This window comes from Pituophis catenifer, unplaced genomic scaffold, assembly GCF_029215685.1.
Source record: "Pituophis catenifer annectens isolate HBS135680 unplaced genomic scaffold, rPitCat1.0.hap2 SCAF_8, whole genome shotgun sequence".
Taxonomy (NCBI): Eukaryota; Metazoa; Chordata; class Lepidosauria; order Squamata; family Colubridae; genus Pituophis; species Pituophis catenifer.
The window spans coordinates 28,608,650-28,625,334 of NW_027256888.1; the positions used below are offsets into that span (position 1 = coordinate 28,608,650).

At 37.1% G+C, this 16,685-nt stretch overlaps 1 protein-coding gene across 1 annotated transcript in view; it reads left to right on the plus strand.

The window, feature by feature from the left end:
- Nucleotides 1-16,685, plus strand: part of LAP3 (leucine aminopeptidase 3) — an 80,248-nt gene that overhangs the window by 8,854 nt on the left and 54,709 nt on the right. The window contains exons 2-3 of the mRNA XM_070948233.1: nt 10,777-10,892; nt 14,727-14,781. Coding sequence (XP_070804334.1) covers nt 10,777-10,892; nt 14,727-14,781 — 171 coding nt within the window. The remainder of the gene's footprint in view (nt 1-10,776; nt 10,893-14,726; nt 14,782-16,685) is intronic.

Genomic DNA, 16,685 nt, shown 5'->3' on the forward strand with positions numbered 1-16,685 from the left:
GAGAAGAATGGGAAATGATTAAGCATAAATTGAATTTGATAAACCAAATAGAACTAGCCCAAAAAATAAAAATGGCGAAACAAAACTATTTCGAGCACGCAAATAAAACGGGCAGATGGCTAGCCTATAAACTGAAAAAAGAACAGAAAAAAAGAATGATATACCAATTGAAGGATGATAAAGGAGAAATTTAACATAGTAAAGAGGCCAAAAAAGATATTATTAAGAAATTTTATGCGAATCTATATAATCAGGGGAAAATAGAGGAAGATAAAATAAAACAGTACATAGAGAAATCAGGAATGCCAAAAATCACAGAAGAACAAAGAATTACTCTCAATAGGCCAATAACCAAATTAGAACTAGATGAAGTACTGAAAAAGCAAAAAAACAATAAAACACCGGGTCCTGATGGGCTACCGGTAGAAATATATAAAACAATGCAAGAAGTATTGGGAGAGAATATGTTGCGATTATATAATGAAGCTATGGAGAAAGCCAAGATACCAAATTCATGGACAGAAGCCATAATAACACTCATTCCAAAAGAAGACACAGATCTCCAGTTAATACAAAACTATAGACCTATTTCATTATTGAATGCCGATTACAAAATATTTGCAGCAATCTTGGCAGAAAGAATTAAATTAGTATTAAATACATACATACACCCAGACTAAAATGGATTTCTGCCGGGACGCCAAATAAAGAACAACATGAGAATAATACTTAATGCTTTAGAATACTATGAATCACACCCGGAGAAGCAGGCAGTGTTGGTTTTTCTTGACGCCCAAAAGGCCTTCGATAACCAAAATTGGAAATTTATGATTGAACAACTACAAAATATGCAAATTGGGGGAAAATTTGGGAAAATTATAACAGAAATCTATACCAAGCAATCAGCAAGGATAATTATGAATGATGACATAACAGACAAATTTAATATAACAAAAGGAGTCAGACAAGGCTGTCCACTTTCCCCCTTACTATATATTCTATCATTGGAAACCCTGTTGAAAAAAATTAGAGAAGATCAAGGAATTGAAGGTTTAAGGATTAATAGAGAAGAATACAAAGTTCAAGCCTTTGCTGATGACTTAGTGTTTTTGACAGAAAATCCTATGGAATCTATACCTAATTTGTTCCAAAAAATAGAAGAATTTGGAGAAGTGGCTGGACTAAAAATTAATAAAAGTAAATCGAAGCTAATTGTTAAAAACCTTACGGAAATCCAAACAAAAGATTTGATAGATAATATACAAATCCAAACAACAAAAAAAATAAAATATCTAGGAATCTGCTTATCTACAAGAACATCAGCAATTAAAGAAAACAATTATGATAAATTACTAGAACAAACAAAGAAAGACTTAGAAAAATGGGAAAATTTACACATTTCATTCCTAGGAAGAATTTCGGCCATCAAAATGATTATATTACCTAAATTTTTATATTTGTTTCAGGTCACCCCAATTAAAATAGATAAACCGTTTTTTGAAAAGCTGAATAAAATAACATCTAAATTTATTTGGCAAGGGAAAAGGCCACGAATAAAATTTAAACTGCTTCAGGATACAAAAGATAGAGGAGGAGCTGCACTCCCTGACTGGGAGATATACTACCAAGCAGCAGTACTATCGTGGGTCAAAGATTGGATAGAATTAAAGGACTCTAGAACTTTAACAATTGAGGGACACGAACTTCAAACTGGCTGGCACTCCTTTATGTGGGATGAGAAATACAAAACACATTCATATTTTAAAACACATACAATAAGGAACTCATTATTACAAATTTGGCTTAAAATTAGAAAACAACATTATATGAAGATACCAAATTGGCTAGCACCAGCTGAATCAATTAGACACCCAAATTTAACAGATAAGACAAAAATAATTAGATATAAAGATATAATTGACTATCAAGGCAAACTAAAGACAAAACAACAATTGGAGATAGATTTACACAGAGGAATAGACTGGTGGACTTACACTCAAATACAATCCAAATATAGAGAGCATATAAAAACATATGAAATTTATAATCAAAAACAAGAAATAGATAAAATTATATTAGATTCAGAAAATAAATTAATTAGTAGAATTTATAAATTTCTCCTACGCTATAAATTGGAAGAAGAGACAGTCAAAGAAACGATGATTAAGTGGGCTCAAAATATCAAACACACAATACCTTTGGAAAAATGGGAAAAGTTCTGGCAGGTAAACCTAAAGTTAACGAAAGCAACGGTGTACAAGGAAAATCAACTGAAAATGTTTTATCGGTGGCATATGGCTCTAACCAGATTGGCAAAAATACAACCTAAAAATAGCCCAATTTGTTGGAAGTGCAAAAAGGCACAAGGGACTTTCTATCATTTATGGTGGACGTGCCCGGCAGCAAAGAAATTTTGGTCTAACATCAAAAAATGGTTGGAACAAATAACAAAAACACAGATTGAAAAAGAACCAGAAACATTTTTATTAGGAATATTTAACAAATCATACCCTAAGGATATCAAATATCTTACAATTCATATATTAACTGCTGCAATAATAACCTACGTAAGAAATTGGAAACAAGAAAAAATACCAAGTGAAACAGAAGTAATAGGGAAAATTTTAGAATGCGCTGAAATGGATAGGTTAACCAAACAATTACAAGAAAAAGAAGAATCAGACTATTATAAAATATGGAATAATTGGTATAATTGGTTAAAAATTAGAAATATACAAAAAATATAGGGGATATATTACTGATTGATACATATATATGTAATAAAAATATTATTAGATTACAGAAAGGTGAAGGAATATATTATAAGTAGAAGTGTAGAACGTCACTCTGAAAAAATGCTTAAGAAGAAATTATATTCTTTTTGTGTATATGTTGTATAAATGTTAGTTGTGTATATGTTACGTATGTCTTTTTTAATATTTATATTCAATAAAAACTATTTAAAAAAAATGTAGCAATTAACTTTTTTAGTTAGTGAAGTGTTTTATTTTCTTTATAACAAATAAATGAGTTTTATTAGAGAACTTTTCTTTGCGTTTCTTTTCAGAATATTGCAACAAGGAGGAAGTCTCGATCCATCCTCTAATTAAATCAGGGTGTTTGTCCCAGAGCCAAACATGGGATTAATCAATGCCCTGACATCTGGTAGCAGAGGATGGTTGATTTATGGCTTTTTTCCTTGTTTTGTTATTTCTGATAAGAGCGCATAGGCAATTAGTTTTTAGCTACTGAGGTACGCTAATTATTTTGCTAAGATGCCGAAACAGAAGAAAAACAAATACAAAATGTATTTTGCTGAGAAGGTGGCAGAAAGGAGTTTTTCAGATTTCCAGCCCCTTACTACAGCCACACGCCTGGAACAAGAAGAAGCCGTGGGAAAAGGAATGAAGGGAGATAACAGACAAATTGCTTTTGAAGATAACATACTGGAACTGAGGTCAGTGACGTCTTCTTCTGAATATGCATGCTCTCAAAAAGTCCTCCCAGAACCTTCTGAATTTGTAACGCTCGGTGCAAGGCCAAAGCAAACTGCCGAGCAAAATTACTACCATGCAGAGAGAGAAACAATTCATTATTCTCCTCGAAGCTCTAAGCTCACCCTGGATGAGCTGGCTATGAAAGCCTATCGTGACCCTATAAAATTCTATGAACAGGAGCTATCCCAGGCAAAAATGGCTATATCTATGCTTGAGCAAGATAAGGGAGAATCTCGTGACTTCAAATTCTCAAAAAGCGCCATATTGTCTTCTTCCTCAGAGCCAAAGACACTCCCCCTGGTGGATTCTGTGTCAGGCCAATTAAGGCAAAGAGCACTGCATACGTCACATGAAAGTCTCCCTGATCAAGTTACATATAAACCTGCCACACAGTCATTTCTTGTAACTGGGCTGCCCGAAGGTAAAGGTGCAGCACCATCTGCTGGCGAAAGTAATTTACTACAGGAAGCTGAAATGCCACAAGTGTTTCCACAGGCCCAAACTCCAACACCCCCTGGCGGTGATGGTGTCTTTTTAGATGGAACACAGCCACGCTTAGTGCAGCAAAGGCAAATGACTGCATCCCCAGCAGGTCACTCCAATATTGCAGCTCAAGCACAAATAGCAACTGGAATACAGCACATTCCATATGTACCCCAGCAGCTACAAATGCCTGCATATGTGCCCCAGCCACAAGTGCAAATAGGGCCACCTCCTGGCCCACCTCCAATGGCACAACCAAGACCATTTTTAGGTCCACAACAGGCACAGCAAATACCACAGGCATTTCTGCCAGCACAGCCAGCATATCAAATGCAGGCTCCTTACCAGGCATTTTCTGTCTCTCCACTAACTGGTGAGTCAAAACTAAAAATGTCAGGACACAATTATAAAGCCTGGGTCAGTGAAATTACACTATTGCTTCTTAGAGAAGGCACTCACTGCATGATTTTTAATCCTCCTGCACAACCATGGGATTTTGCAATAAGAGATTTAGAGATAAGGGCTCGCACAACATTATTGATGTCCATGGATACTGAACTGCAGGTCATTTTTCCACCAAATACAACAGCCCGACAAATTTGGGCTGAATTGGAAAATTGCTACAGGCCTATCTCAATTGAATCTTCATGTTTACTCATGTCTGAACTCCACGGTTCGAGATTGAAACCCGGTGAACAAATTGGAGGACATTTGATCAAACTGAAAGGTCTGAGAACAGAATTGAGAGAAAGAGGCCATAACATTGAAGATATTCAAATGATCAGCATCATCATTAACTCTTTGAATTATGAATGGAAAGATGCTGTTACAAAAATTAACCAAGTCCCTATTGCTCAACGCACAGTGGGCAATGTCTGTAGACTTTTAATTGAAGAAGAGGCATTCATGTTGGTCACGCCACACTTGAGAGGACCACCCGCATCAAGAGCTCCAGCTAGGCCCCCCTTCCGAGGAAGGACCTACGCTCCAAGGATGCCAAGATGCTACACCTGCAATCGTGTGGGACATGCCACCTGGATTGTCCCCAACGAGTTCCAGCTCCTGTCACATACCAGCCCAGAGGAACAGACTCCAGAGGCAGAGGCAGAGGCGGAAGACAAGGTCGTCGTGGTCCCCGGCGTGATCCACAAACTCCACTCGCCACATTGGCTTTAACCAATGATCCACAACCTCAACCAGAGTACGACAGACGACTCCTGTGGACTTTGGACAGTGGTGCAGCATTGCATGTTACCTACAGAAAGGAAGTTTTTACAGAGATGCACGAGCCTGAACCAGAACTACTTGAACTTTATTCTTTTTCAAATCATTCTTGTCAGGTCAAAGGAAAAGGAACTGTTTATGTTGAAGAGCTCGATGCATTCATTCCTGATGTTTATTACATACCAACAGCAACCAGTAACTTGCTCAGTCAGAGTCACTTGTCTAGAATGTTAAAATTCCAGGTTTACCACCTTGAAAATGCAAGTTACATAGTTAAAGATGGAGATATTGTTGCTGGAACCATATTAATTGGTGGTGTTTATTACTTAAAGCCAAAGCCTAAAACACAAACACAGGCAAGTATACAAACTCCACAAAGGGAGAGCACAGGCCCAGAGAGAGATGCTCCAGAGAGAGATCCTGTTGCTACCCCAAAGGGTCCTAAGCCAACAAAAAGAGAGTTGGTATACAGGTTGCTCAGAGCAAGCCTGAGGTTCCGCATAAAAATGTTAATGTTGAGAATTCACTAACAGGTAAACCTTTGCATTCCAGATGTATCCATAAATGGCATAGAAGATTGGGGCATGCCAGTTTCCGTGTTCTTAGGAAGATGCCGGAGTTCGCAAAAGGTTTGGATCTAAAGGGGTGTAAAGTGTTTTTGGATTGTGCTGTCTGCAAAAAGGCCAAATCCAAAGCAGCAGCCATTCCCAAACGCACTACACGCCTGTCAACACGCATTTTTTGATTTGGTTCACATTGACATAGTTGGTCCTTTTCCGCCATCATTTGGTGGTAGAAAATATTTTCTAACAATTGTTGATAATTACTCTAGATATGGATATGTATATCCTATGAAAGAAAAATCAGAGACTTTTCAGATCTTTAAAGACTTTGCAGCCTTTGTTTCTACCCAACACCAAGTTCGCATCGCCAGAATCCAGAGTGATCGTGGTGCCGAGTTCATGTCTCAGCGTTTCCAGGACTGGATGCGTAAGAATGGAATTATTCATCAGACTTCGGCCCCTTACACACCGGCTCATAATGGAATCATAGAACGAAGACAAGGGGTACTGCAAACCATGATGCGTTGTCTCCAAAAGACGCCAACCTTGATATGATATACTGGGGTGAAGCTATAAAATATGCAAATTACATTGTCAACCGTACTTGGAGCAGTGTAACAAATCAGACTCCTTTCTTCATGTTGCATGGCTACAAGCCCGATCTTAAAAACATCCATATTTTTGGTTCATACGCTATGGTGAACATTCCCTTAGCTCAAAGAAGAAAAGGAAGTCCAGCAGCAAAGAGACTGAGATTTATGGGTATTGATGATAACTCAAAATGGAGCAAATTTATTGACTCTAAACATGCAATTGTGACTTCCCAATCTGCTAATTTTGAGGAAGATATTGACTGGTCCAGGATTCATTCCAATGATCCTGGAATTTATTTTCCCAGAGATAATACTGCTGATGCTACGCAGATTGATGATCAAGATTCCACTGGTTCTTCTCAACCCGATGTTCTGTCTTCGCAAGCCGCGGATGCTGACGCTAGCAACGAAAGTGAGGACGAGGACGAAGCAGAAGAAGACTGGACTGTTGTTCCGAGACGTTCCAAGAGGGTCACAAAAGGGATCCTTCTGCAACGATATTCTTGGCAACTGACAAAAGCACCCTTCCCTTTGATTTGCAATGTTACACTTCCACCTGATAATTTCATGCAAATCAAGCAGCTCCCTGATTCAGAGCAAGACAAATGGTATGAAGCAATGCAGGTGGAAATGGACAGTCTAAAGAAACTTAAAGTGTTTACACCTGCAAAACCTCCAGCAAACAAAAAGGTCATTGGCACTCGATGGGTCTACAGAATCAAAAAAAACCCAAATGGTGAGTCACTATACAAGGCCAGACTTGTAGCTCAGGGTTTCGCTCAACGTTATCCTGAGGATTACGCAAATACTTACTCACCGACAGTCAGAACTGAGAGTGTAAAAATTGCTTTAGCAACTGCAACTATCCTTGGTTTAGAAGTTTTCCAGTTTGATGTTGACACGGCTTATCTACATGCAGACCTAGACGAAGAGATCTACGTGAGAAGTCCTCCAGGATTCCGACAGCAAGAAGGGGATACCTGGTTCCTAAACAAAAGTCTTTATGGTCTGAAACAATCTGGTTTAATGTGGTATTTATGTCTTACTGACAAACTAAATTCAATGGGCTTTATTAAGTCCAAAACTGATGAGTGCGTGTTCACAAAAAGATCTAACAATGCATATGAGATAGTTCTTGTTTATGTTGATGATATTGTTTATATTGGTCCAAATAAGCAAATGAGTGAAATTTTTGCCAAAGCTTTGCAGAGATACTTCACATTGAAATCATTAGGTCACATTAGCACTTATTTAGGTGTTCAGATTGAAAAAACACAGAAGGGGTTTAATCTTTCACAAGAAGATAAAATTGAACAAGTTTTGCATCATTGCAACATGAAAGATGCTAACACAACAAAGACACCCATGCAAACAGATTTTCACAACTTGACACAAGAAGCAAGTCCTGAGTTCGAGGATCAAACACTTTATCGTTCAGTCATTGGGTCACTGTTATACATTAGTAGTTGGACCAGACCCGACATTGCACTTAGTATTAATCTCTTATCACGACACGTAGGTAAGGCAAAACAGTTTCATTGGACATGTATTAAGAAATTATTGAGATGCTTAAAATACATTAAACACATGAAGTTATTGTTAGAACCAACACATACTGATTATGCAGAATTAAATTGTTATGCAGATTCTGATTGGGCAAGTGATAAGAAATCACGTAAAAGTACTTCAGGTTATATGATGTTCTTAAATGGATGTCCTGTTTATTGGCAAGTACGTAAACAGAATTTTGTTTCTTGTTCATCTACTGAAGCTGAATATGCTTGTGTTTCAGATGCATGTAATTCCCTAACTTGGTTTGATGCTTTAGTCACAGATATCTGGACACACCCGATCTGACCGATCACCGTGATGGAAGACAATGAATCGGTGGTTTATATTTCTGAATCTCATTTTACAGGTTCTAGGTCCAGACACATTGACATCCATTATCAAAACATAAAACATTTAGTGAAAAAAGGTTTTGTCAAAATGCAATATGTATCTACACATGATCAAATTGCTGATATGCTCAACAAACCACTCCCAGCAGCTCAACACGAGTATCTGCGTAAGAAGATGTGCCTTATTTGATGATGTACTGATATTTCGCTCAACTGGCAAAGAAGGGGAATGTCACTGCGTTTTTTTTATTTCCCAGCTGAGCTTCATTATTTTTGGACTAATAGACTTACTGTAGTTTGCCAAGTTCCTTATCAGTATTTTACTACGCATGTCCGCATTCCTTCACATTCCTTCACACACTCCTTCCTTTGTTCTCATGCCACAGGGGTGTCGACTGCTGGAAAGCAGCCGGCCCGAATTACTTTCAAAATGTAGCAATTAACTTTCTTAGTTAGTGAGGTGTTTTATTTTCTTTATAACAAATAAATGAGTTTTATTAGAGAACTTTTCTTTGCGTTTCTTTTCAGAATATTGCAACAAGGAGGAAGCCTCGATCCATCCTCTAATTAAATCAGGGTGTTTGTCCCAGAGCCAAACATGGGATTAATCAATGCCCTGACATTCCCAAGCTTTTTCTGAGTTTGTCAAAATTAGCTCTTTTAAAGTTCTAAGGCACTGGTTTGAATACTGGTTCTGTTACTTGTGTCTGTATTGTATTCTGTTTTATAGTATTGTATCGTGTTTTATAGTATTGTAATTCAATACAATTTTATATTGTATTGTGTCTGTATTATAGTCTGTATTATATCGGGTTGTTTTAATTGGATAGCCAAATTATTTAATGTTTTTAAATTGCTTTTAAATTTTATATGTTATGTTTTACCATGGCTGTTCACCGCCCTGAGTCCTGTTGGAGAAGGGTGGTATACAAATAAAATAAAATAAATAAATAAATAAAATAAAATATCTGATAACTAGCGTGTTTTGAGATCCATCTCTCATTATCCCCAACAATGTGGCCAGTGACCCGAGGGGATAGGAGTTGTAATCCAGTACATCAGAAGGCCAGGAGATTGCTCACATTGAGATGGGCCATCCTTTCCTGCCATGCCCTTGTTCCCAATGGTTGGGATCCAACTGAGGCCATTCCAGCTTTGCCTGTAACTAGGTTGTATCAGAAATCAGGTGGTCTTGATCCAATTTGTTCTTCTGTGGATGAACTGAGTGATTAAATTGTATTGATTTTGCATATGATCTCAGAGGACTAAATCATATCTAGATTGATATCGTCCTCAGTGACTGGCAGCAGCAGTTTTTCCAGCCTTAACTGCAGCTTTGGTTTTAGTCTGCCTACACTCAAAACATGGTTTAATTCAGAACAGCTTTGCTCTAAGTCTTAAGAGACGAGGTTTCTTAATCTTTAAATTATGGGGAACTGTCTTTTCAGCCACTTTTAGGGCAATAATAATAAAAAAATCTTTTGTATAGAGAAAGACAAGAAAAAAACTGGGAATATGTGACAAAATAAAAAAAGACTAGATAGGTCTACTGTTGCCAGTCTCCCCAAAATTGAGAATACCCCCCCTTCCACCCCAAAAAAAATCCTTTAAACCGCCTGAAGGGACAAGTGCCTTGATTTAGCAACTGGAAGCTTTTAAAGTGAGTAGATCAGAGTTTCCTAACATTGGTAACTTTAAGATATGTGGACTATGCTGGCTGGGAAATTCTGGGAGTTGAAGTCCATACATCTTAAAGTTGCTAAGGTTGAGAAACACTGGAGTAGACCATGAGTATTACATATGATCTTGGCACAGGTCAGGCGCTTTCTGAACCTGCTGAATCCTGCTTCTAGCTTGTTCCTTAGAATTTCCCCCAAGGCAAATTGAGATAAACAAAATTAAATCTCCTGGGAAGGCAGCACTGAGCACCTTGAGGGCTTGCAGTGGCTCACGCCCTGCTGTTCCTTCTGTTTTCACACTGGGCAGAATTAATTAAGCCTTGGAGGCGGGACCAAGATATCGTCCCTGCTATAAAATCTGCCCCGGTAATGAGCTGAAAGTGCCAGAAGCAGCAGTTCTGCAGACAATGCCTCATCAACAAAGTGATAGTCCTCATGCTGGAAAGGTAGGTGAGTTTGGATCTTGGGGCAAGAAGAAGCCATCAAGGGCTGAGAGTAGGAATTTGCAGCAGTTACATGGTCTAAATAGGGATTTTGCCTTTTTCCCAATTTGTGTAGGATCTTTCACGGCATAGCTTTTTCTTTCAAAAGACTGGCCTGTCATAAGTATGTTTAAGAAGATGATAAGATTAGGTGAAATTAACCTATTAATTAAAAGTTAATATATCTCAGAGTGACCCTGGTTTCAGTAGAAGAGAATGTTGCTCCATCAAAATGATACAATATAAAACCTATGAGTTTGTGATGGAAATCTTTTGCCCTCCAATCTTGATCCTGTAGAAAGAATCTGCCATTGTTTTATGGATGTTACCTAATTTAACCCTCACTTTCTGTAGGGTCTCATTCTTGGAGCCTTTGCCAGCGACCGTGATGATGAACCTTCTCAATTGTCTGATGCAGGAGAGGCTTTTGACAAACAAGTCAATGGGAAGCTGAAGGAGTTACTGGCCCTGTAAGCAACTGGTTGCATTTCCTTCTCTTTATTAAACTGTTGCAAAATGACAGGAAAAACATTTGGCCTTAAGGATGTTTTGCAAGTAGCTGCAGAAGTTGTTGCAAGTTTGTTTCCTCCTTTCTCCTTTCTCCATTTCCACATTCATCTTTTTCCTTTTTGCCATTCAAATGATGTTGATTCCATCGCTCTCTTTGCAAGCAACCCCCCTTCCTTTTTTGGACTTCTCCAAAAGCCCATTTTGTCAGGTGTTCTCAATTTCAAGTAAGGAGCAGGTGACTAGAAAAGTGAGATGGCCTAACAGTCATAATCAAAAGGGTCCTGCAACACTTAATACTATTCCCAAAAGATTTGCATACAGGTTCCTGTATGAACCTGAATGTAACATTCATATAAATCAAGCAGCTCTTTTTCCAGGAGAATGTATGTGCTTTTGTAGCTGCCATGAAGTCCCAGAAAAAGACATGGCTGTTTTAAAACACTGATGTTTTATATGCATGGCCTTCTGAAGCACCTTTTGGAAGAGAGTCCAAAGTATGCATAGTTTTAATGGTTCACTAACTAGAACCAAGTGATTAGCAATATACTAAATGATACTAATGTCTTGGTCATGTTGGATGTTGGTTTTTATAAAGTCAAGGGGCCACATCTGTGTGAGTGAGGATTTTAAAACTAGAACTTAGATAGGCTAAGTTAGAAAGGCATTATTGATGCAAATGCATTGGTGGAGATATTGATAGGACTGATTAGTTCAAACCTCTTGTAAGCCTGAGAAAACCACTTGATTTAAAGCAGTACTTCTCAATCTTGTCAACTTTAAGATGTGTGGACTTCAATTCCCAGAATTCCCCAGCCAATTGGGGAATTCTGCGAGTTGAAGTCCACACATCTTGCCAAGGTTGAGACACTGATCTAAAGGCTATCTCATCATCTGCTTTTCTAAAGAGAGAAGAGCATAAAACAAGAATCCAGCCTTTCATAGGTTGATTTATTTAGTATATTTACCTACCACTATAATCAAAATCTGAGTACATGGACAGAAAGTACCTTTAGGTATAAAACCAGACAGAAGCGTGTTCTGGGAAAGGCTAATTTTCTTTCTTTTTTTGGGGGGGGGAAATTTTTTTATTTTTAAACAAAACTTAAAACAAAAAAAAAATTATCATCCATTACAATTACAGAAAGTGTATTGATCGGTTACGTATCTTTTGTGCTTAATCCTCTATCCAACATTTTCTTATTTAACAGTTTATTACATTATTATTCTCATTTACCAATTATTTAACAGTAAATTGTCCTCTATAAGGGGAAAAAAACCCTTTATATGTTTTATTATCTTATCCATTTCATATTTCATTTCCATTCTTTCTTGTCTAACCATTGATAAATCCCATATCGAATAATATTGTTTATCTTCTTGTTCCCTAATTTCAAATGTCAATTTACTCATTTCAGCACACTCCAAAATTTTCCTGATAACGTCGTCATCCGTGGGTATCTTCTCACCTTTCCAGTTTCTAGCAAATACAATTCTAGCCACAGTTAAAACATTCACAATTAAATATCTCATTTCTCTATTGTATATTTCTGGTAAAATCCCCAATAAAAATATCTCTGGTTTAAAGTCAATATGTTTCTTTGTCATTTTTTCCAACCATTTGTAGATTTTAGTCCAATATCTTTTAGCTTCTGCACATGTCCACCACATATGATAATATGAGCCCAGAGTCTGATGACACTTCCAACATTTCTCCGATTTATTCTTGTACATTCTGGCTATTCTCGCCGGGGGTAAACGCCACCTGTAAAACATCTTATACAAATTTTCCTTATATGCTGTTGACATTGTCATTTTATAATTCTGCAACCATAATTTTTCCCACTTCTCTAAGTCAATCCTATGACCCACATTTTTCCCCCATGCAATCATTGTTTCTTTAACTTGTTCTTCTGCCAATTTTACTTCTAATAAATGACTGTACAATTTTTTAATTACATGGTCATCAGAACCTGTTAAGATTTTCTCTAAGTTTGTCAAGTTACTATAAAAACTCTCGTTTTTAGAATCTTCATTATATCTAGACTGTATTTGCATATATGAAAACCAATCCATTTCAAGCTCTTGTTCTTCTAATTCTTGCTTCAACTTAAGTTCACCCCTTTCATTTAATAATTCACCATATCTAACAATTTGTTCCTTCCTAAATGTTATTGCGTGTGAGACTGCTTCAATAGGTGATAACCAGACTGGAATTTTTAAATAGTAACATTGTTTGATCTTCTCCCAGTTTAATAACAAAGACTCTCGTATCATATGTCTTCTGAAATAACCCTGTACTTTTGTACTTTTATACCACATAAAAGCGTGCCAAGCCAACAGTAAATTATGTCCTTCTAAGGTCAACAATCTAATATTCCTTAGCATTATCCATTCTTTAATCCACATCAAATTACAAGATTGATAATACAATTCCCAATCCGGCAAACCAAAACCTCCTCTTGATCTAACATCTAACATCTTGCATCAATTTTAATTTTATCCTTGCCTTTTTGCCCTGCCATATATATTTTAACACCATTTTATTTAAATCTTCAAAATATTTTTTCCCCAACTTAATTGGAATTGTCTGAAACAAGTATAAAAGTCTGGGCAGTATATTCATTTTAATAGTTGATATTCTCCCTATCAATGATAGCTGCAAATTCTTCCATTTTGTTAGATCTGTCGCTATCTGTTGTTTAAGCTTATCATAATTATTCTCCTTAAGAGTACCACATCTTGCTGTCAACTATATTCCCAGATATTTAACCTTATTCGTGACCTGCATCCTTGATACTTCCGCCAATTCTTCTTTCTGTTTTTTTAACATATTTTTTGTCAACATCTTCGTTTTATCTTTATTTATTTTCAAACCAGCCACTTTCCCAAAATCTCCTATTTTGTCTATCAATTTGTTTACAGATTGAAGTGGTTCTTCCAAGATAAACACCAGATCATCAGCAAATGCTTGCAATTTATATTCTTGATTTTGAATTTTCATTCCTTTTATTCCTTTTTCTTCTCTGATATTTCTGTTTAGTACTTCTAATGTTAACACAAACAACAATGGTGACAATGGACATCCTTGTCTCGTTCCTTTTTGTATTTCAATAGATTCTGTCATCTCTCCATTCATCATTATTTTTGCTGTTTGTTTATAATATATAGCTTCTATAGCTTGGACAAATTTCTCTCCAGAGCCCATCTGTTTCAATTGTAGTATCATAAATCGCCAGTTCACATTGTCAAAGGCTTTCCGTGCATCTAAAAAGATCAAAGCCATTTGCTTTTCTGGGTGCGCATCATAATATTCCAATGTATCCAAAATTATCCTCAAATTATCTCTAATCTGCCTTTTTGGCAGAAATCCATTTTGGTCCGGGTGTATAAAATTGTTTAAATATCTTTTAAGTCTTTCTGCTAGTATTCTAGCGAAGATTTTATAGTCTGAGTTTAGCAAGGATATTGACCTATAGTTTTTGACTTGTTGTAGGTCGGTATCTTCTTTTGGAATAAGTGTAATATATGCTTCTAACCATGAGTTGGGTATTTCCTTCTGTAACATTACTTCATTCATAATTTCTAGTAATGGGAGACTCAGTGATTCCTGCAAAGTCTTATAATATTCCGCCGGTAATCCATCTGGACCTGGTGCTTTCCCACTTTTTTGTTTTTTAATTGCTTCTGTCAACTCCATCATTGTTATATTCTAATTTTCTGATTCAGTTGCTGATAGTGAGTGGGCAACATCTGTTTTGTTGTGGACTACTGAACATCTTTGTCTCCTATTATAGTTCTGGACCACCTCTGAAGAAAGGGAAGACCCGCATCTTTCATGGTTTGCATCAGGTAGGGGGTAAATATTTAACTAATTTAACCTTGTGCTTCTTAATTTTTAAAGGGTTTTGTTTTGGTTTTTTTGCTGGAAGAATGTGGTGGAGCTTTGAGGATTTCCTGCTGAAAGAGGAAGAGAATTAGCCAATTACAATATTACATAAATATGACAGTGAACTGAAAATTCCCATAGTACTTTTTTATTTCTCTCTGATAAAAACAGATTCTTCAGAACTGTCTTTCTCATTGGCAGAGTTTATAGAACAGCACTGGAATAAAAATGTGTACATCCCATAGTTTTTCCAGTGTGGAGTTTGGCTTCTTTTCACAGCTTGCCCTAACCTCATAAGAAGACAGCAGATTCAGGATTGAAGCAAAGACTGAGAATCAAGTGATTATGGTAATTAATGTTGAGAAGGTCATCTAGTGGTAGGAGATAAGATGGAAATTCCAAAGGTGCTTTTTCAAGAGGCAACTGGACTTTCTTGTTTTCTTTGAAGTCATTTTGCTTCTGATCCAAGAAGCTTCTTCAGCTCTGACTGGATAGTGGGGAATGAAAGGATTTATATTCCTTGCACACAGTTGGAATAGAGAGTTTTAGAGAGTTGTTGAGGCCACCTGGAGGTTCATCTGTGTCATCAGGTCACCTGAGTAGTACAAATGGGTGTGGAGCTTTCTTGGAACTGCTGAAAAGACTGTGCCAGTTTCAGCAGTTCCAAGAAAGCTCCACACCCATTTGCACTACTCAGGTGACCCAGTGGTGGAATTCAAATAATTTAACAACCGGTCCTCTGCCCTAATGACCAGCTGAGTAGGCATGGCTGGGTGGTCATGTGCCTGGGTGGGCATGGCCAACTTGACATCACTCACATTGAGGGTTACTTTGCCTCGCCTGGCCTCTCGTGACTGTGGGGATGCTGCAACAGTTGTAAGTGTGAAAAACGGTCATAAGTCACTTTTTTCAGTGCCATTGTAACTTTGAATGGTCACTAAATGAATTGTTGTAAATCAAGGATTATCTGTACAGAAATACAAAAAACTTCTTTGCTTGCAAAAAAGCTGCCCTAAATACCAATCATTAGATTAGAAATGAGGGAATACACACTGAAGATCAATAACAGTCACAGCCATCATGAAACCTAAACCATTCTGTCTAAATACTTTCCTTTTTATCAGCAATAACTGCAACCCAGAGTTACAAATCAGGCAGGGTGTCAGAGCACCTTGAGGAATTAAAATAGTTAAAATGCAGTGATAACTGTCAGCAGCCAACTTTTGCTCATAAAGTGAAACCCTTTAGCAGAACCTGATTTAGACTACATGATTTACTTAACACCTTCAATGCTTCACTTAACTATGGAAAATAGTCATGAAATTAGACATGACTTACTTAACCACCACCTTGCTTAGAAATGGAAATTCTGGTCCCAGTTGTGGTAAGTTAAGGACTACCTGTATAGCGGCCTGTCTTAAAACCAGCTCTGGTTTGCTTACAACCAAGTTTCTTAGCCAGTGAGGAACCTGACCTTTTAGAAGGGAATTTCACTGTCCATTGGGACAGTGTTGGTACAGCTTTGGGTCATTCACTTGGCAGCACTCTGAATGCTGAGTTCCAGAGTACATTGAATGCAGCCCTAGGTTCCAGGGCTTCTTTTTTTTTAAAAAAAAAAAGTTTTATTGGATTTCTATTTTTAAATATACATCAAGATCAATACATGAACAATGTGGCCTCTGGGTATAATTCATTTTGATACAAACAGCAACAACAACAACAACAACAACAACAATAATAGTTGTTACATTAATCAAACTTCTATAATTCTAGTATTGATATACATGTTTGTGTTAGAGTAGTTATTCAATATTTCAATGTTCCATTTTAATGCTAATTATATTATTAAGCGTTCATAGTAATACCA